At 37.3% G+C, this 21,689-nt stretch overlaps 1 protein-coding gene across 2 annotated transcripts in view; it reads right to left on the reverse strand.

The window, feature by feature from the left end:
- Positions 1–793: 793 nt before the first annotated feature.
- Positions 794–21,689, reverse strand: part of CCDC6 (coiled-coil domain containing 6) — a 43,296-nt gene continuing 22,400 nt past the window's right edge. The window contains exons 3-9 of one of the 2 annotated variants that reach the window (XM_072340052.1): positions 21,140–21,268; positions 16,132–16,235; positions 14,469–14,629; positions 11,603–11,759; positions 8,257–8,357; positions 4,498–4,622; positions 794–2,152 (exon numbers count right to left, since the gene is read on the reverse strand). In XM_072340052.1, the coding sequence (XP_072196153.1) occupies positions 1,961–2,152; positions 4,498–4,622; positions 8,257–8,357; positions 11,603–11,759; positions 14,469–14,629; positions 16,132–16,235; positions 21,140–21,268 (969 nt within the window). In that variant the 3' untranslated portion in view covers positions 794–1,960. Of the gene's footprint in view, positions 2,153–3,123; positions 4,146–4,497; positions 4,623–8,256; positions 8,358–11,602; positions 11,760–14,468; positions 14,630–16,131; positions 16,236–21,139; positions 21,269–21,689 lie in introns of those variants that run through there. The other variant, XM_072340053.1, reaches the window with a different exon arrangement.

Raw genomic sequence — 21,689 nt, forward strand, 5'->3', positions numbered from 1 at the left:
CCAATCCTACCTATCTTGACCTTAGTCTCACCTCTGACTTGTCTGTCATTTTCTCACATGCAATCCTATCACTGATTCAGGAGCTGCGTTTAATTGCAATGCTCACAGCTGCATTTCCTCTGTGCAAAAATGAGCACCTGCCAAGGGCAATTATTTTCAGATGGAAGCACTGGTTGAATTGCAGATCTGCCACAATCTTGAGTATCGCTTTATCGGAAAGTCACTGTCATAACTAATGTAATTTGATAATGCACTTGATCCCACACTAGTTTAACAAGTGTAATAGGCTAGGTATGCATTTCTCTATATTCTCTATGAGCCGAAACTACATAGATACAGTGAAGAAATTCTAGTTTTGCCTTAAGCTGAAACTTTTACAACATTGTTTTAACTTACTACTTTGATTTAGAGCACTGATTTTATAAAGATATCCAGTCTCCAATTCTTACTGAATAGCTGAGTGGTAAACACGGAAAATATACGTACAAGTCTTACTATACTACCAGAATGCTGTACTTCCTTCTTAAAAGTGTCCTTAATAAAGCATTAGGCATGTCAAACAAATCTTTGTAAACAAAAGATAAATTACTCATGTTCTGCTCTGATTATAGCCAGATACATATTCTCATAAAATAAACATTCTCTTGTCATTTTCCATGGCCCACATATCCATATAGATGAGGTAAACCACTTGAAATCATCAATAATATATAAACCTCAGTACTCAACAGGAACCTCAGGAAAAATAAAACTGAGCAAGATGTCAATACCAAGAAGTGACACTTCGTTCCACTGCAAAGTGAAACCAAACAATTTATTTGTGCTAGATGAATGCAAAGAATGTATTTGGAACACATTTCTTTATACATTGTACCGGCTTAGGCTGCTAAATAAGCATTCATTAGTGCCACGTTGTGCTACTTTCTTGTACTCTGTTTCTACCAAGTAATACAACATTTTTGGCTGCTATGCCAATATATTCCTATATGCTCATCGTATATCTTATTATCTAACAGACTTGAACATATCAAATACTTGTTCAATCTTTGTTTCAGGGAAATCACAATTAATATATTTTAACAAGGAAAAAATAATCAGCCGTTTTCTACAATCATGTTGCCTTCTGCAGCAAAAAAATCAAAGAGCACACTTTAATCATCTATCAGTAACCTGTGGGCAGGACCACACTTAGAGCTCTAGGTTAACTGTGAAAGATCACACCGTATGGACAGCTTACAGGTTAATGTAAACGTCAAGTGAAATAATCAAATCTTAAGGTCCACAAATTGTACATTCCATATACTCCAGCAAGTCAGCTCCCTCTCCTTAAAATTCAGGCTGAACCATACGTTTGAGGTGTTCTTAAACAGAAGAATGGATGTGTCCTGTGTTCTGAATTAAGCTTATTTGCTATGTCATACAATAGAGAATGTGTCTTGGGCACTGGTTAGGGTGACTGACTCACTTTTGCGCTAGAAGCTGTTATTTCAAATGACTGAAACGTAGTGCTAACTTTCCACAAGCTTGGTAAACACTGCAGTATTTCAGAATTTATCAGATAGCCCATCATGCCTTTAACTTTATGCAAATTGTCATGAAAAAATATAGAAAGGTATCCCTTTAATTTTACAAACCTAGAAGCCAGGAAAATGAAGCTTTGGAGCCAAGCAAAACGACATAATGCCGTATTACCAAACAGAGTTGCAAATGTTCCAGCCAGAGAATGGACATACATGTAGTTCAAGTAAACACTGATGGAAATTTCTTGTTAAGTTAGTGTTGTAGACCCACAACACTGGCTGCATTTTTATACAAACGTTTACAACACAATTAACAGTGAAGCCTATATAACCTCAGTGCAAATAAGTCAAATCCAAATATGCCAAGTAAGCCTTTGGCTTTAGTAAACTGCTCCATGTTATGAGTCCAATTCTGACATACAGACTGCTGAGCACATGCACTAAGGCTGAGAGGAGGGATGCACTGAATGTTGAAAAGTGGCTGACTGCGATGCTGCGGATTGGACCGTAGGTTGCACAGGTGGAGGAGGTGGTGGCGGAGGTGGCTGCACAGGGGTCTGCGTGTTTGGAGAAGGAGGAGGAGTGGGACGTTTAAATTTGTCAGGGCTGTTACTTCTTCGTGGTGAAGGCCTCTGCAGAACAAATATTGAAATTATGTTTAACGCAGTCCATAACAACTTTAGGTGCAAGTCCTCTAATCAGTGTATCGAGCTTGGCAAAGGAAAAAAAAAACACAATTATATGGGGAGAATCACTTTCAAACACTGCAAGAATCACGGTACAATTTTTACATAAAATACATTGTTTCTTTAAAACAGAGAAGCAAAGGAAAGGGGAAGTATTTCTGAAATCAAACAAAACATGCATTCCTTCCAGTCAGCTTGCAGGAAATGAAAATAAGACACTATGTCCTGAACATATGTTTACCTCCGATCTCCAACCTATAAAAGAGACTTGGAGAGACGCTGAAAAGATGGTACCTCTCAGTTATGCCAGCCCAACAGCAGGCACCGATGAACTTTTAAATTTACACTGCTGGTATATCAAGTCCAAATATGCAGAATGTGACTGAGTGTGGGAATGTCCTGAATGCCAAAGCATTCGCCTGGAATCTTTAGCATTCAAAAACAACTCTTAACCTGCATACTGGAGCAAGACTGAAGCATAACTCAAGTTTTTATTCTGAGAACAAATACCACACAACAAAGATTGCAATCCCTTGAGCTGCAGAACAAAGCAGTCGTTAGGAAGCTCCCCACAACACAAACCACAGATCTGCCATAACCTCCACATTTAAACACAAAGATTTAATATCCAGTTTATATTTACTAGCCAGTGAGGAGAGAAGAATCTTAAATGTTAGCAACGTGACAACTTTATGTTACACTGCAGAACTAACTTCTGCAGTTTTGAAACTGAAATGATCACTACTTACCAGTAGAGAACTTCATGGTATGACAAACCACCCACCCACAATTAATAACCAACCAAAGTCAATCAGATCTGCGGAGAAGAATGGTTACATTGCTACACTAAAAGTTTTACATATAAAGTCAATTTATTTCGTCAAGGAGGTTGAAAATGAAGAACCAAGAAGCAAATAGCAGTTTGCTCAAAAAATGTATATTGTTTCTATTTGTCTGCACAACTATGAACAATAGATTAGTTGCACATTCTATGGAAAAAGTCAAGGGATTCTCAACAACTGACTGACGTTTCAGATACATTTTAAAATCGTTTATTGCCTTTCCATACATCTAATAACATGAAGGGATCCGGCTTAAGCATCAACACAAAGCCAAGAGCCACTTAACACACCTTCTTCAAAACAGTATTTTGTCCTAGCAGTTGTCCTTGTCATAGTAACTCAGTGAGACCCCAATTAATTTAGACTATATGAAAGAGCAGAATTAGCATTTCACAGAGACCGAAGAGAACAAGTTCCTTCAAAAACTTACTGATAAAACTAAGTTCTAAGTCTTCCAGAAGATTTTCCTGTGGCTAACCTGGGGTTACTTACAGCAGGGGGCTGGACCTGGACTAGGAGTCTACCCTCCTGCAGTGCTCCGGCCTCCTGTTCTAAGTACTAGTATATAGCTCCGGCTTCCCTTTGCTCACTGTAATTAACAATGACTTTAGCATGTTTACCTAAGCAAATTTAAAAACAGACATATTTTAGCATTTTACTAAATACCTTATTGAAACAAGCTTTCACAAATGAGAATGACAAGTATGAGCAAACACCTTACAGGATAGTATTTACATACGGCCATATCTGCTGAGAAAAATAAAAATGGTCTCGACACATCAACTACAAGCCATCTTTCCAAATGGTTAATACTGAGGCTCTGTTTGCTCATTAAGCCTCCACAAATACTGAGAAGAAACTCAATTAGGTAGAAATGCATTAAATAACAGTGTTAAAAAGGAAATAAATCCAGTTGAAAGATACTGAGAAATTGTCCTAGCAAATGTTTAATATATTAACTTTCTTCTTTGCCAATGAGAATAGAAAATAAGAGTTAACTGCCTGTTACAGTGACATGGTGGTAGCATTGTGTGCCATCCTGGAGAAAACCTGAGCTTGAAGCAACCTCAGATGACTCATCCGTCAGATGGTGGAGACTAGGAGAAAAATGAAAGCAATGTTTTTACTTCCTGTGATAGGCTCAGTAGCTTAGAACATCACTTCTCACATCCTGCCTGCTGATCCATAAGATGATACCTATTACTGTCCTTAAGATGATAATACATCCTATTCTTTTGCGGAAAATAAGGTTCTTCAAAAAGAATCAGTTTCTGAGGGGTGAAGAGGAAAATCAGGGTTGAAGAAAGCAGCAATAGATATCTTGGAGTAAGGAGACAAAAACAAACATATACAAAACTGTTTTGCACAATGCTTAAGGACAAGCAATCATAACCTATAAAAAATTAAACTGACATTGGCAACAGCTATTTGCTTTTTTAAAATACTTACTGTAATACCATGGGAAGGACCCATATGTTGCACGTGAAGGCCTGGGGAATTGTAGTAAGACATTCCAGCTCTAGTCAGTGAAGTTGGTGGTGTGAAACCAACTGTGTGACTTGCATATGACAGACCTAAAAATTGTTTAAAAAAGTAACATCAACATTCTTGTTTATTTTAAAACAAGAGGGTCTCAGGGGTGCTTTTTCATTATTTTTAAACAAATATGGGTTAAATAAATAGTAACTGGTGGCAAATTAAGACAACTAAAAAATTCAATGCACTGAAAAGAGTGATCCAAGATTTATTTCATTCTTTTCCTGTAGTCAACTACCAGGTGTTTGAAAACACACATCACACAGCACTTAACATGCATTTTCACTTAACATAAACAAAGCTTCCTTGTAAGGAAGGTTACATTAAGTTCACAGGCATTCCATGCAACTTTCCATCTCTCCTTAGAACAAATCACTCCCTGGACAAAATGCAGTCTGAAGAAGTAGACACGTTGTGTCTGGAAAAGCTGTCTGGCATTGGGACACTAAGAGTTTTTACATGAAAGAAACTGGATGGAGGTGCCTCCTTCAAGGCAGAGCAGCTCTGCATCCAAACCAATGGCAGCCAATTGTTTTGCCTTAGTGTTTATAGACATAATCCCAAAATTCTTTGGAGCTGTGAAGTTAAAATACTATGGGATGATAACCCACACTAAGAACTAACAGCTGAAATTACAATGTGTTTTATCTATGTTAAAGAGACCATACCATTCAGAAGTGAAAATATCTAATTCTCCCACCTCAACACTTCCTCTCTGTAACCCCACTTTTTACAAATGCAGAGTACTTATATAGAGAATCAAGGTGAAAAGAAACAGTAGCAGCTAATCGCATGAAATTCAGACTTGGAAGTGTTCTGACCATTCTGAATGCTTCTCAAAACAGCCAACTTTCAAAAACTATTAGCTCACTCTCAATCTGCTGGAAAACATGTCAGTAGGAGAGCAGACAACTCTTTTCTCAGCTGCTCAGTATGAGAAAACAGAAAATGCTTCACAACACCTCACTAGATTTAGCAGTTTTCACACTACATCAACACGTTCAAGTGTAAATAAAGATACAGTATATACTCTCTTCACTAAGGCTTTGTCCTTAACTGTATATATCTGCTTTTGTGCCTGTTCTAGATGAGACAACATTACAAAAAAACAAAACCAAACAACAAAAAAGCTTCAAATCACTAATAAAGCTATACACGAAAACATATGATGCTACTCTTGCTTCTTTCTATTCTGATTCTGCTTCATTATCAACATACATCTGGTGCAAACTGTGAGCAAATCCATCACTTCAGAGTAGCTAAACAATAGAGATAACAAATCAATCTCATTTTTGACTATGTAATCTAATTGTCTGCACAGCACATGTCTTATAACTAACACATCAAGTCATCTTCGCAGTCTTACAATTTTGGACTCCTCTGGGATAAATCAGCCTCAAAAGCTTTAGAAATGCAAATCTCCATGGCAGTCAAAGCAGTGCTAACAGTAATGCGTGTACATGCAAGGTAGCTCATCCACAGCTCTGCAGCCTAAAACATCTAGCCTGGCTGCAGAAGCAAAACATACAACACTGTAACTACACCATAGACTAATCAGTAATTACAGCAACCATTCCCCAACTGCAATACATTTACAGTCTCAGTTTCATACACCATGCTATAAACTTCAGCATGCTGCCTGAAGGAGTCCTCAAAAGCAGCATCTCAAGCCACACAAGCACAAAAGGCTTCAAGAATCAGGAGCCAGAATCTGACCCATTAAACCCGACTCACTACCACATACATCCATACCAATTTTAACTGGTTTCAAATTATGTCTCTGAAAATTCAAGCAAATCATTTCTTTAAGAAAACTTAACATGCCAGTTCATATAATCACCTGATGCAAAATACTTATCATATTTTCTGTGCTGATGCTTTTTGCAGTCTTGCTGCTTTACTCTCAAAAACAAATTGCTTTCATGAATTAGTACTTTCATACATACCAGACAACTGTGTGAAATTCCCTACTGATCTCATTAGTCCTCTAGCAAATTGCTGGTTTTGTTTTTCTGAAGCCTGAAACTTTCCATCTGTGGACATTAATTTATCAGATGTGAGGAAGAGCAATATAGCTGCCTGTGCAGAAGTACTCGGCTGGAATATCTTCTGTACAACCACTAAAAAAAACCCTGTCAACTCTGTTGGAAATGATCATTTCAGCCACGCTATTGTTAGCTCAATTTCAGACTACATTGCAGCATCCCCTGCCTGTAGGAATAATTCCCACAAGAATGCAGGACTCTGCCTCCCATGAGCAGAGGCAAGTTGATCCAACAGCCCACAGTGAGCAAGTCCCAGTGCAGAAACAACGAACCAAAGGATCACTCCTGCTCTGAAACATCAGCATCTGAATTGCACACACTTCTAGGAAATCTAGCATGTAAGCTCTGAGTAAATTGCCAGAGAATTTTCACCACACGTACTTTTTATTTTTATTGTAACATTGCATGGACCGCAGATGCAATGTGCAAATGAGTACTGGGTTATTATGAAGCCTGCACAGATACACGCCCAAAGCAGTTGCTCTAAAACAGTTTTTAGTATGGCTGTATCTCTGTATGCACCACACAGTTAGAGGCAAAGGATAAGAAGGTATATATCATCTCTGTGGTAGTAAAACATTAAAAGCCAAGTCATCTGGCTCATCACATAAAAAAACCTAAACTATCACAGTCATAAGACAGTGACAGAAAAATACACGCTTGCTCTTTTACCCACATAAGGATGAAAACTGTTTTAAGTCTTTCTGAAAAACTGAAGTCAATCCTGAAAAGAGTTTAAACACGCTATTTACATTCTAGCAGACCTATGTAATCAAATGTCTAAATCCCACTTTGTAGAATGTATCAATACTAAGCACATCACCTTTGCTCTTACTGTAGGACACCATCTGACAGGTTCTAAAGGTGAACTTTGTAAAGAGGAGCATGCAGGATTCACTTTATTAAATACAAGTGAGTTGATGATCACCACCCAACATCCATGGTCAACAATTTACAACAAATATTCAGTGGCATTTTTAATGAATTGATCAACACAAATGCGCTTCCTCTGATTTACAAATATACTCGGTAATTAAAAATTCAATCATCTAAGGTCAGATGTAATCCATTCACGTTCTTTTGAAATTATGAAGACTACATAATACACTTATTATAGTCAGAAAAGGTTAGTTTGCCTTTAACACTTAAGGTACTATGGACAGAAATTCTTAATTTTATTGTTATTGTTTTAAAACATAAATCTCTGCTTTGGCAGCAGTGCCGAAACCATTTCCCTACTGAAGAGAAATGAAAATGAACTTATTTCCAGCAAGTCAAGATTAGACTTGTACAAGAAGTTTTGATTCAAAGCACAATAGCAGTCTCACTTCTAGCCTGTCAGAAGAACCAGGATATCTAATGGAATGAAAGTTATGCAGCTATGGGGAAGATAGGGGAGGTAGGGAGGAATTAAAATGATAGCTACTTAACTGACCTCTAATAATTTGATCACAGCATAAAACAGAACCATTCAAAACACATGCTGCAGTAGAAGAAATCTAAGGCAAATCTATCATTACATTTACAATGCACTTTTTTCCCCAGACTAGCTTTGAAAGGCTACTGACCTAGGGCACATTACTATGTGATGCATACAAAAATTTTAGAAACTGGGTAAAATATTTACCAGGTGATATAGGTCTGCTAGAACTTGGTGAGGGTGTATAAGGGATAGGACTGGACACAGTGCGAGGTCTTAATCCTTGTGCAGACATCTCATTAAAATATCTAACAAAAAAAGGCAAAGAATAATTAGATTAAACCTTTTAAATTGTGCCATGCTTTAAATGTTTCACTGTGCATTTTCAATTCCCGTATGAGTCACGTGAGATGGACCACCAGTCACCTTTAGGAAGTCATGACAGGAACACTTCATTGCTGAACATTCAAATACTGGCTTAGCTATTCACGGAAACAGGTGGACTTACAGCCATTTGCAGTTAAACTGTACAAGTTGTGCACAATTGGAATAATATGTATTAAGATCAGAGGTTTATATCACGTAATTCAATTTGACCTATGCTACAGTCTTGCATTTTACACTTACATTTTAGAATTTTTACATTGAACTCAATACCTTGTCTCACAGGAATGCATCTACTGCCAGAAAGATATTCAAGCATTAATTTTTAATCACAAGAAAAAAGGGAGAAAAGCTGTTCAAGCATTGACAGTTGGTTACAAGAGCTGGTCAGTCTCATAATCCTGGTTCCTATTTGATTCCATCTAGTCTCAGCATTAAGCTGTCTGCTCATTGTGTCTTTTGCCATAGGAAAAAAGAGCTATTTCAAATGCAGCGGTTTCACCTGCTAGATACTTGTAGGTTGTGTAGCAAGATGCCCCCCGCACTTCATCTTGATAAAATAAACAGGTGACATTTTATTCCACATGTAACTATTTTAGTGGCTATTTTATTTGTACTTTCTCCGCTGAATAAAGGGAAGTTTCTTCACAACCATGAAGTGCCAGTCCTACTCAAACTCAATATAACAGGATAAGAATCATAACACTTGCTCCTAGTTCCACTCACATTTTCTATCTCAGAAGCAATTTTATGTATTTTTTCCATAGCATTATCATGTTAGCTTTTAGGTTTACTTGCTTATGCTTTCTCCCCATAGATTTTTCAGTCACTGTGTAGATCAGAGGTTTCTGCACTCATTTCCTTCTGTATATACGGCTGCAAATCAGTGCCCTCAGATTAACAGCACATCTACCTGCGTTTCTTTACTGGACTCCACAAAGCAGCAGGCAAAATTAGCCACCTAAATACCCTTTTCCATCCACCACTGTGCTGCTCAGAAATTATTAGTTACTACATTTACTTTCAGATCAAAGATAACGACAAACAAAAGTATTATAAAATATTCCTGGTCAATGGAACTGCTTTGAGCTCCGTATGCCAGTTCTTAATGAATCTGATAAATGCTTTGACACTGCATTTAATTCATTTTTAATCAAAATATTCAGAGTCACCAAACCACAGCACCTAACAGAGGCGGTGCATTGTCGCAATGCTGAAATTGGTTCAAACTTGCGTAGATAAAGTAATAATGGCAGCTGCCATTAGGAACAACTGCTGGCAAATTAGGGCTTTACTTAAATACTGCTTTCCCAAAGAGATGCTAATGGCAGTACTGGCAAGACTGAACTGATTAGGTTTACTTCTATAACATACAATAACTTGTAATGCAGACAATGCACGTATCACAGCAAGGCAGTGATCTTTGTGATTCAATCTTATTCTAGATAAATATAATTTATTTTTTTTAAGTCTTCCTAGTCACCTAGACCATATCAAATGGAATGACCACATATCGTTTGTATGCTTCGTGGGTTTAGAAATCTCCACCATATTTTCTTCAGTAATAGGGAAATGATAAAGCTACTGTTGTCAAGTTGAGAAAATTTGGGGCTGAACTATACATTTTGAATCCAGTAAAGCATCTTCATCTACCCCATCCACAAAAAAACAACAAAAACAAAAAAACCCCAACACGTGGGTATCATTTATTAGCAATGCAACTGAAAAATCTGGATAACTGATCTGTCAGCATCATCATATTTAGGAAAACTAAGTAAGCTGACAATTACAATTTTAAGTCATTGTTGCATGTTGTTCTACAGTTTTTCTCTATGAAGCTCTCTTCTAAGACTAACCACATTAACACCTGCCTAAGTACTTTTCATTACTTACAATGCAAAGACCTGTTTTGGAGTGATTCTCTAATGTTTTTGCAGTAGCAAAAAGAAAAAAACCCAACATGACAATGAAATCTCTTATGTAATTATTTTCCACGTTTTTTCTACTACCGCTATCTGGAAAAAGCAGGAAAAAATGTCGGGATACGCCATGTTTTCCGATAAATATTGATAATTCATATAAATAGATATTCTGACTATTTCTATTGTAATGTAAGTATTGGTGGAAAAGGTCAGGCTATTAAAATCAGATTTGAACACCAGAACCCTGTGTTTCTAATTACACTAATTTACACGGTATTAACTACATCATAATATTACACTCTACTGCAATAAACATCAGTTGCCTAGTATTTCATTAAAATGAAAACACTGCCTTGAATTTTTAGGGCACTCCTTGAAGCACTTTCTTTTTGGCAGATTATGTCTCACAACAAATATACCGATGACACAAGAAGCATCATCTCGGTCTCTGGAGAACACATCACAGCGTGAGGGTGGGTTTATTATGTTTTATTTTGTTTTTTAAGACTCTCAAAGCCCAAAATAATATAAAACTGGAACAAAATAATGAGCGTTTGAGAAGAAGTAAGATAAACACCTCCTTCGAAATATAACATTGTCATAGCACTATCATGTAAAAAAACACTAAAAGGCAATATACAAAACCACAATAAATAAATCTATATTATCTGTAAGGACAGCAAGCAATGCATTTCACAGTAGAGTGAAAAAAAAAAACAAACAAAAAACCCTCAAGCATATTATGTCTTGGACTTCAAGAACAACCTATCAGCTCTGGAAATGTTTCCTCTCTCTAAGGAGATATATTTCTCCCCTAGATTTGGCAGAACATATCCTATTTTCTGCAAAAGAAAAGTCTGCCACAAGTAAGAATATTGTACCTACCTCGAAGAATTCATTACAATTACTAAGTTGGGGAAAAATAAAGGATCCATGACTTAATCATCGTCAAGCTCAATCAGACAGGTAAACCCTAAATAATCCTTAGAAGTAACTTCCTCAATTCTTACCGTTATCAGTCCATTTCCATCTCAGTTAATCAGTCCATTTTTACACAAGTTTGACATAACTCTACTAAAGATATTGCTGCACCTTGCTGAAATTTGATACATGTAAGAAACCCATATGTAAGTTATTTCCATGAGTACTCATTCTGCAGTGCTAAGAAAAAACCTAAAACACAACACACATAATTACTGATTAACAAGCTCAATGCCAACATACCTGGATAGCTACAAGATACACACCTTTCATCGTCCATTTCCAAGCTGGATTCGCTTTCTGACAGTTGCCTGCAGAGTGCTTCCCTACGCTCCATTTCCCTCTGTAATTTTCTTTGAAGCCTCAAGTTTTCTTCCCTCATATGTCTCTCCTCTTCTAAATACTGTGCCATCTTCTCCGAATCTGAAATTCAGAATCCTGTTAAAATTTGATTCGAATTCCTTTTCACAGACAGGAGTTTTACCCCAGTACATCAAGAAGGAAGGTGTAGAAAATGTTCAGACTGAATCATCAAGATCCTCATCCGTAAGTCATTACTTCTAATGCCAATTTGTAACAGTAGCTACTAAAACAAAGAGCTGTCTGACTGCAATTTTACAAGCAAGGGTAAAAAGCTAAAGAAGTTTCAAGTATTTACTTAACTAAATTTGAAAAGCAAAGAAAAGTCATGAAGAAAGTGACAAAACCAAAACTGTGAAGCAGTACTGCGATTGCTGCTCCATTCAAGTAGCGCTACTGCACGCCTACAAGAATTTTACTGAAGGAATAATTTAAGGTATATTCCAAGGGAAGGAGCACAAAACAAGTTCTGTAACAGAAAATACTCCAACTTCAATTAAATGGCTATCTTAAATATATTCTATAGCATGCTTTCAATTGGAGGTCATTGTAGATTGGCCAGCAGGACATCTACCGATATCAAAAGACAACCAGTGATTTACTCTCTACATCAAAAGATAACCCGAGTTTGCAATTCTAAAAAGAGTTCATCAAGCACCACTTAAAAAGTCATTTACCAGATCATTTAAGCGATTTAATTACATCAAGGAAAGCCTTGCAGCATACTGATAAATTATTTCAATAAAATGGAACTTATTATACATGTAATGCATTCAGTGAAGTTTTCTAATATTTGATCAAGTATCTAGTGAATTTCTTGTTATTAAAAAAAAAAAAAAAGTGATCCATTACTCTGTGATCATTTCTTTTCACTGCAGACCAAAGAATATTCCTGTTTCAGAAACCTATCAACTGTCCACAACTCGCATCTTTTCTGTGGAAATACAGCTTTTAAATGTAACAGCATCACTTATTTGCAGCTATTATTGTACCAAAATAGTTCCTAAACTGGAAGTGTTTCAGGAAAATGCAATATAGTAACACAACACAATAACAATTTTCTAAGTAGACTTCACTAAGTATAATAGTAAGGGTTCTGAAACAGCCACAAGCTGCAAGCATCAAACTTCCTCCTTTCAGTTTAACCTTCTGTATGCAGGCAGTTCATAAAGCAGTAATCCACAACTTTTGTCAGTACTGCTATACATTCTGCAGCTTTATTTAACCCATTCACAACAAAAACGAGTATTTCTAAACCTACACCTCACTTTCCATGAGAATTCTGCTTCAAAATTCACACTCTAAATCACAGTATTTCAAAAATAAATTACCTGGAAATAATAAAGAATGTGTGAAATGAGATTAACTATGCCAGATTTGTATAATGACAGTAAATCTAAGTCCTTGCTCTCATTCTGAGGTTCATAAAGTGAAGGCTACAGCACAGAACTGCCAAGTACGAAGATTAGCAGCCCTTATCTTCTTTTAACTGAGACAAATTATTAATGCCACCAATGTATGTACAAGTCCTCAGCACAAGAGCACTCTGTCACCTACTCTGTCTGTAAGGAAAGCCTCTGGAGAGCTATTGGGGAAGTACTGCAGTCAGCCTGTCATGGCCAGCACCTGCTGAGGGGAGTACTGCTTGCTTCCTGCTCCCCCACATCTTCCTGACCACATAGTAACTTGAACAATGAGTCTTTAGCAATGCTACAGTTACCTATTGATAACTGTAACCAATAAATGCAATTCTTATATACAACTGAACTTCACTTTGCTAGCTGTTAATTCTTTTGAGGCACTTTTAACTTGTATCTAGACTCCTACAATGTAATTCTTAAGTATGTATTAAAGTACAGCCCTTAATCAGAAAAGGGGTGGCCAACAGGAAAAGGAAGGTGATTGTCCCTTTCTACCCTTGCCCTCATGAGACCCCATCTGGAGTACTGCATCCAGGTCTGGGACCCCCAATAAAAAGAAAGACTAGGAGCTATTGGAGAGGGTCAAGAGGAGAGCCACTAATATTAAAGGGCTGGAGCACCTTCCGTACAAAGACAGGCTAAGGGAGATGGGCTTGTTCAGCCTGGAGAAGAGAACGCTGAGGGGTGACCTCATTGCAGCCTTCCAGTACCTAAAGGGAGCCTACAAAAAGGAGGAGAGCCAACTCTTTGAAAGGGTTGATAACAGCAGGATAAGGGGAAATGGTTTTAAGTTGAAGGAGGGAAGGTTTGAGTTGGATATCGGGGGGAAGTTCTTTACTATGAGGGTGGTAAGGTGCTGGAACAGCTGCCCAGAGAGGTTGTGGATGCTCCGTCCCTGGAGGTGTTCATGACCAGGCTGGATGGAGCACTAGACAGCCTAGGCTAGTATTAAATGTGGAAGATGGTGGCCCTGCCTGTGGCGGGGGTGTTGGAGATTTATGATCCTTGAGGTCCCTTCCAAGCCACGCCATTCTATGATTCCATGAAAGTATTTGTGTGTTGAAATACTTCTAAAAGTCTCTGGAAAATAACAATAATAGAAACATTTTCTGTAGCTCAAACATATTCAAGAACTATTCGGTGATTATTCACCATTCTAATAATGCTAAAACCAAACAGACCAAACTGCCACATAAATACATAAATGAGTTAAAATACTGCTATCATTAAAATGTTTTAGACTGAACTTGTCCCATTCTTCAACTTGTATCTTAAATTATAACACACTCAATTTTAGATAAAAATGTTATATTACATCCTTAACAAGATATGCAGCAAATTGTTTACTCACGCTGTAACTGTGCAGCCCTCAGTTGTTTCTTTAACCTCTCCACTTCGTTCTTTAAAAATCTGATATGTCTCATCATGTTTTCCGGGGAATCTATCTCCATTGATATGTCTCTGGGTGATGGTGGAGCAGATACTGGCTGGTCTAATTTCTCCTGCAAAATTCTGAACAGGAAATAGCTTGAAATTTACTTTCAGCTTTAATGAAAAGAAAACCCTTTAAATTCCTCAGAAAGTAAGCACAAGGATTTTGACAGGTAACTGAGATTCATCAAACACAGGTATCTACTGTATTTGTTTGGGAGAACCTTAGGAGGAGTTATAATGCTTTCTTCTTTTATTTAGAATTTTAAAAGTTAAGATTTTTTGTCCAAGGACAGGTAGACTTCTTAGAATACTCAGATGTTGTCACTGCCAAACATTTATGTATACAGTTTGTGATAAACAAGTCCTAACAAGTATACAGTTATCTCTGTTTCATACACAAAAATATGATTACTCCCCAGAGTAATTTCATGTAAAGTCGCTTAATCTGATTTTTTACATGCATGTTCTTAGAGGAAGAATGAAAAGGATTGTGGTGAAACACAGACTTTTCTGCATACCACTCTTACAAGGAAACAGGTACTTGGAACACATTTATGTTTCAATGCATAGTTCCTGACTTCACATGCATTTTTTCAGCCTGAAAGCATGAAACTGTTCTTCATTTGAACAAGGCTGAATGGCCAGATCCAAGTTTGTCCTACAGAGTAGGGACATTACTACATGAGCACAGCTTTTGCATGGCCTGCTATTCACAAGTACCATACATCATGGTACCAAAGCACTATCTATGGCTCCATATATCCTGGAAAGAAGGCATGCAGTCCAAAATAAATCAAACCACAAATGGTCTAGCTTAAAAGACTTTAGATCTAAGAAGCACAAAAAAATCCTACCAAAGGCCTACCCACTAGGGATTTACCACTGTTGAATATACGTAGCTCTTCAGAGCTCCTTCCACACAGCAGGGCTCTGTAAAATAAAACTACAAAAGCTGCAGTTCTGATGGGCTCCTAGTCCATAGTCAAGACTCACAGAGTTACATCAGCATGTAGTAGAAATTAAGGAATTAGAAAATTCCTTCTCCCTTACTCCTCCCAAAACAAAGTTCTCATAATGTACCAAAGAGAGGATCATTACACACTTTTAATCCTAGCTTTCCCAGGGACATAAAAAATCCTCATCTAATATTTTAGTGAACAAGTAGAGGGAAGTCTCAGTGACACATATGCACAGCCGAGAAGAAGCTGAAGCCTTCTCCAAGCAGGCAGGGGAAAAAAAAAGAGCTTCTCATATAAAGAATACACTAAAATAACACATTATTTTCTTCAGGCCACAAGCAGAAAGCTAATTCTAAACCAAGATATCTTGAATATATCAGCTGTTGAAAAAATCCAGCAAATTCCTTCTTTCTCAGGTCAATTTTTACTGCCTCATTTCACCTAGTTTAGACATTTACATATGCGGTAATATGTAAACAAAGACCTTTACAACTGTGCTGAACTCCAGGTCTTGATAGATCAGATAGTGCTTGCATGACAGAGAAGAACATACTTAAATCAGAAGCTTAAGCATTAAATGATACATCTCCCACAGTAACAAATAAATTGAACAAGACAAACCGTTTTTCTGCTTCGAGCTTGTCCATCCTCTTCCAGAGACGATTCACTAGTGCTTCTTGTTCTTGTTCCAAAGTATTTTCAAGGTCAATCTTCTCACGTCTTAGCTGCAGAGGAAAACACTCAGTTAAAATGACGAGAATATAAATACTTGCAAGGAATTGTCATTAGGATTGACTGCCGTCTTACAAGAAAGACACAGTTTTTCAAGATTCTCTAAGATGCCACAAAGAAGGCAAAGAAGAGAAAAATCAAGGAAAAGATAATAGTCACAGAGATAAATCTGTGAAAAACTCAAGGGATTTGGGAGTTGCAGAGTTGACACCTTCTTAACAGAAGTTTTTTCAAACAGAACTTGTTGCTTCTGCCCAATAAAGAACATCTCAAACCTGGACACGTGGTCGCTGTTGCCATGACAAGCCTTTTCAGAGATAGCTCCTATGCCAACGGGTTTCTGAAGTTCAAACAGAACTTACTCTTCCACTGCATAAACATTTATTACTTTGAAACTTCACAATCCATGAAAAAAATCTTTTCTTAGTAGTATTTATGTGCATTTATTATTAATAAGAATACTCTAGGATACCAAGAGCCAATCTTATCCAATAACACTAGTAGGTGAACTGCAGGAGATAGCAGTAGCAAAACCAATGTGATGATCAGCATCTTTATGAAAATACTATGGAGGTATTTTTCCCACCCAAGCTGAAGATAACACTTGCTGTCTTCTGAATAGACAGAAAAGCCCACATTGCAACATGGAAAGACTGAAAATGCATTAAATGATTTTCTTGCATCCTTATTGCATCGGTATTGCTGAAGTGGTATTACAGCAACTAAATCCACAAGGGCTATGTTCTAACCACTTAATATTGTGATAATCAAGCAGAATTTACACTCACGCACTTAATGCAACAGTAATGGCTTAATGAGAGCACAGTTATCTTTTTCAACATTTAGGGCAACTAGATACTACAAGTAAAAACATATTCATTTCAATGAGTAATAGGAAAAACAATAAGAAAAAAACAGTTTAGTCAACCTTCTCATGTCTGCAATGCTGGATGTACATTAATAGTTTAGGGAATTTAGACTTCAGTAACACAGCAGTCAGGAGCAATATGCTTCAGTCTCATGTGAGATATCAGAATTTGTACTCTGCTACTTGCACACCACAGGCCCTGACTGCTGCTTGCACACTGAAGCAAGTATTTCATACCAGAGTGGTATGAAGGCAAAGGGCTCAGCCCTGCAGAGGCATGGCATTCTGCCTTAGGACACGGCTCAATAACCACCTGGTCAATGCCTGGGCTGGCTGGGTTCAGAAGGAATAAAGTACACAAAACAGGAATCAACACACCACACTCCTGTATTAGCAGCATGCAGATCTTCATTACCTCAGATAACTATCTGTATAACCACATGGTGAAGGTTAGACTGCAAATGACTCATTCTGCAGCAATAGTTTTTGCTTCACTTCAATGTAGTACCGTTTAGACTCATCTGCTCTGACCCTCCACTGTCTTTTTACAACAACATGATTAATCTTGCACCAACAAGACATACAGATGAAAATAAATCTATTTCATTTAATGGTAGGAAAAAGAGCACACTTGGAGGCAAAGTGAATTATTTATAACCTCTGATTTGAAAAATCTAAGATTACACTCAGCATTATAGCAGCCATCACCAAGGCAGCAGTTCGTTAATTAGGCAACTGCATATAGTTGAGCGTGTACAATGAGAAGGTCAAATCATCGGGGATAACAGATAAATGAGCCAGCAATATATTGCAACCTGAGGCCGACAGATGTTGTCTAATAAAACTGGCACCAAAGAAGCTGGGCTGTGAAAGAGATCTAAAACTGCACTTTTCCAGCAATGTCAGACTAAATGGCAAAGAAGAATCCTTCTTTGTTAATCTTGAGTGTTCTCCCAGTTCCTACCAGTGTCAGGATATTAAAGCTTGGAGGATTTCAACCTACAGAAGCCACTGCAGCATGATGAGCAGAGCTGTGAATTCACAGAGACTGTAGCTACGTTTGTTTTGTAATATGTATTCCAGGTGTACTCTAGCTCTAGTCAATGAGTTTCTTTGGAAATTGATTGTAGTTTGAATGAAATTGAGAAGGACAGGATCAGATCTCAAGACAAAACCAGCAGCTCTATCAATTCTAGTGTCATCTTATATGGGTATCAAACGTCTTCTAATTTTTATCATAACATTAGGGAAGTGAAAAAGTATTTCTTATTGTACTGGACCTTAGTCTTCCCTTCAGAGGAACAAAAAATTCTCTTTTAAGCTTTCTCACCATCCAATTACGTTTCTACTTGTCTCTGGCACTTACTTTACTTCAAATAGAGCTAAAATATGCACTATCTGTACTCCTGGATTATTGCTTCTTCAGTCTTCCAGCAAACTTACTCACAAGCTCAACTGTTTCTTCCTAAAATGTTGGGCATCTTATAGATCAATGAAAGCTGTGTAAGTTCTCTGCCTAGTCCCACTGTCCCAAATTCCATGTATTGGATTCTCATCTGCCCTTCCCATTTATATATCTTTTCTGTTCCCCAAGAAAATCTTTCCAGGAAATTTTACATTTCACAGTCTTCTCCTGTTAAAGATGCAGACATAGGAGATGATTACTGGCAGCTTACTTCTTATTTTTCATCCCCTAGCTGCGTTCAGTTACCCACTGTACTGTATGAAATAGCAAAGCAATCAAAAAGGGTAACAGCAAGACTACAAAAACTTGACCTCTGTAGAACAAAACTGGCAGCTACTGTATTTCCTATCAAATCACTGAACTATAAAAGAAAAGCCTTAGTGTTCCTTTTAGCTAAAACAATTAAGAAAATAGTCCTGCACCGCAAACTTCTTCACAGTCAGCCTTCAAAGAATGCTCTGCTGCTTCAAGCTGACTCAAGGAAACTACATTGGGTCGCATTTGAAATCTAAGATGCAAACAAGTTTTCTAATTTAGGAATAATGTTCTACATAACCATCATTGCTACAAACCAGCTACTTATCTCCTTCCAGAAGCTGGTCGGATGAGAGAAAGCAAATAAAGAAGGAATCAAAGCATAGCTAATTTGCATTCCATATTTTAAAAAAAGTAATTAGTGGACAATTAATTTCATTATAACTGTCTGAGCATTGGTTACAGTGATAGATCTAGTGAAGATAAAGTTGCAAGTAAAACAGTTCTAGAACATTATGTTCAAAGCAATCCTGAAATACTTGTTCCAATTCCTGTTTAACAGCTCTCTTCTTGAAGACGTGTAGCAGCCTCCTCTCCTTTATTTTTTATGTGCACAGTAAAGGCAAAATTGCTCTGCTCACAATTTTTGGTTGCTTCTTGCTAAATAAAAGACATGTTGCAAGCTCAAAGCATTATGAGATTTTTTTTTCTGTCTTAATGTAAGGTATGTATTGGATGACATTTAAAAACACATGGAAATTCAAAGTAAGACCAGAAACCTCCTAGAGCACATTCAGAATCAAAGTAAGCTTTCAAGGTCAGATATTTGAGAGGAAGACCTGATACCATCAAGACATAAGCAATTCATTGTTAAGCTTTCACAATTTTTTAAAAGATATCTACTGTTGATATTCCAACATAGGAAAAGGTTCTAAATGTTATCATTTCACATGTTTGTGTGCCCAGCACAATGATAGGCACTAAATACCACTGAGATTCCAGCTGTGGTTCATCCTAGTATTTCCAATGCTAAACCAGCTTAATGCCCCATCCCTGAAGACATTCAAGACCAGCTCAGATGTGGCTCTGGGCAGCATGGTCTGGTGGTCAGCGACCCTACACACAGCAGGGGGCTTGAAACTAGATGATGGTTATGGTCCTTTTCAACCCAGGCCATTCTATGATTCTATGAAACTAAGTTTAGGGTTTGCAGTTTAATTGCAATCTTTGCATTCACTTCAGTTTTGATTATGTGGCCATCACCACCACCTTGTGGCTAAGAGAGTTACTTCAGTCTCATTAATTTCCATGCAGATTCAGAGTTTGCTGGTAACTACACCTTCCTACTTTTATGTATGTTTCACAGAACTCTCTGCGTAGAATGTTAACACAAGAATTAAGAAAGCTCATTTAATCATTAAGATAGCTATTTTAATTAATCTATAATGACAAATGAGATATGAAAGTCAAAAAACTACTAAGATTTCAGATGATCAGTAGCATAAGATTTACATGCCTGAGAACAGCAAACAAAGTCTCCTGAATAACACACGATATCTACACCACTCGAAATTACTGGAGCTTCACAAGTTAGGAAAACTGAAGTTCCTTAACAAGCGTGTACTTTTTCATCAGTCTGTCTTTCAGTCAAAAAGATTCCCACTAATGCCATTGATGCTTTGATGCACGTGCTTAAAATTCAACATAGGAGCAAACTGAATTTCCAGTGGAAACAAGATGGAAACTAGTGGAGTTCTCAGGTGTAATCTCTCTCTAGGGTGAAAGGGAGTTGAACATAATTTAATCTCAAATCTTTGTTAGTTTACACACAGCTGACATTTGAGTACCGTGCTACCCAAGCTACCACAAAAAGGTGACCCACAGCACAACTAGACCACATGCATGTGGTTTACCACCATGCTTAACTGCTAATAGAAGAGGCAGTCCTTCTCAATAGTCTCATGAGAGTGCAAGTTGATGAACAGCAACAAGAAGCATAACTTACAAAAAAAGTAAATTCCTTTTGCAAAATAGTTACAGCTTATCCAGCGGGTATTAAGGACTGCATTAAGGGCACTAAGAGCTATAAAGGCCATGGGAAAAAAAACAATAAACTATCATAATTTCTGTGAACCATTTATTGCTTTGACTGCAAGAAACTCTCCTTTTTTGTAATATACATATTCTTGATACTGCCCGGTTTCCTAAAGAATGAAAAAGGAAGTCAAATCTAATACGAAATAAGAAGATATTTTTTGAATCCCTTCTTGTTGTTTTACAGCCCTACAACTCCTACAGGAAGGCATTACCTGTTCCAGGGTGAGCTGTTTCGAAATGGTATCATTTTCCAGTTTTTTAATCTTCTTCATCAGCTTGTTCACTTGAAATTCCTGTTCCTGCTCTAGATGCTGCTCCAGCTCAGCTTTCTCATGCTGTAGCTAAAAATTCAGAACACATGAAATATTTTAAACACACAAATATGGAACATAATGCAACATTTATTTACATGTTGATTCTTACTGAACATTACATTCTCTGCTGACGATACTCCCAAAAAGACTTCAAAATGCACAACCCGCCCAAAGCCTTTCGCAAAGGAGCACTAGAAACTACTCAGTTTCTAAAGAAGATGGAAGTAAGCTACATTTGTGAATAGTTAATAAAGTCAAATCAAAATAGACACACTATACACAGTATATAAAGCAATTACATTTCAAAAGGAAAAAAATATATCAATGTTCACAAAAGCATTAATTTTAAACTAAATGTATCATTCCGAGCACCCAAGACATAAAACGCAGGCCTTAGCATGTCTTCCTTGGCAGCTGAAACTTTAAAATTCATGGAAGTCATAATACT

Source organism: Excalfactoria chinensis, chromosome 6, assembly GCF_039878825.1.
Source record: "Excalfactoria chinensis isolate bCotChi1 chromosome 6, bCotChi1.hap2, whole genome shotgun sequence".
In the NCBI taxonomy this organism is placed as follows: domain Eukaryota; kingdom Metazoa; phylum Chordata; class Aves; order Galliformes; family Phasianidae; genus Excalfactoria; species Excalfactoria chinensis.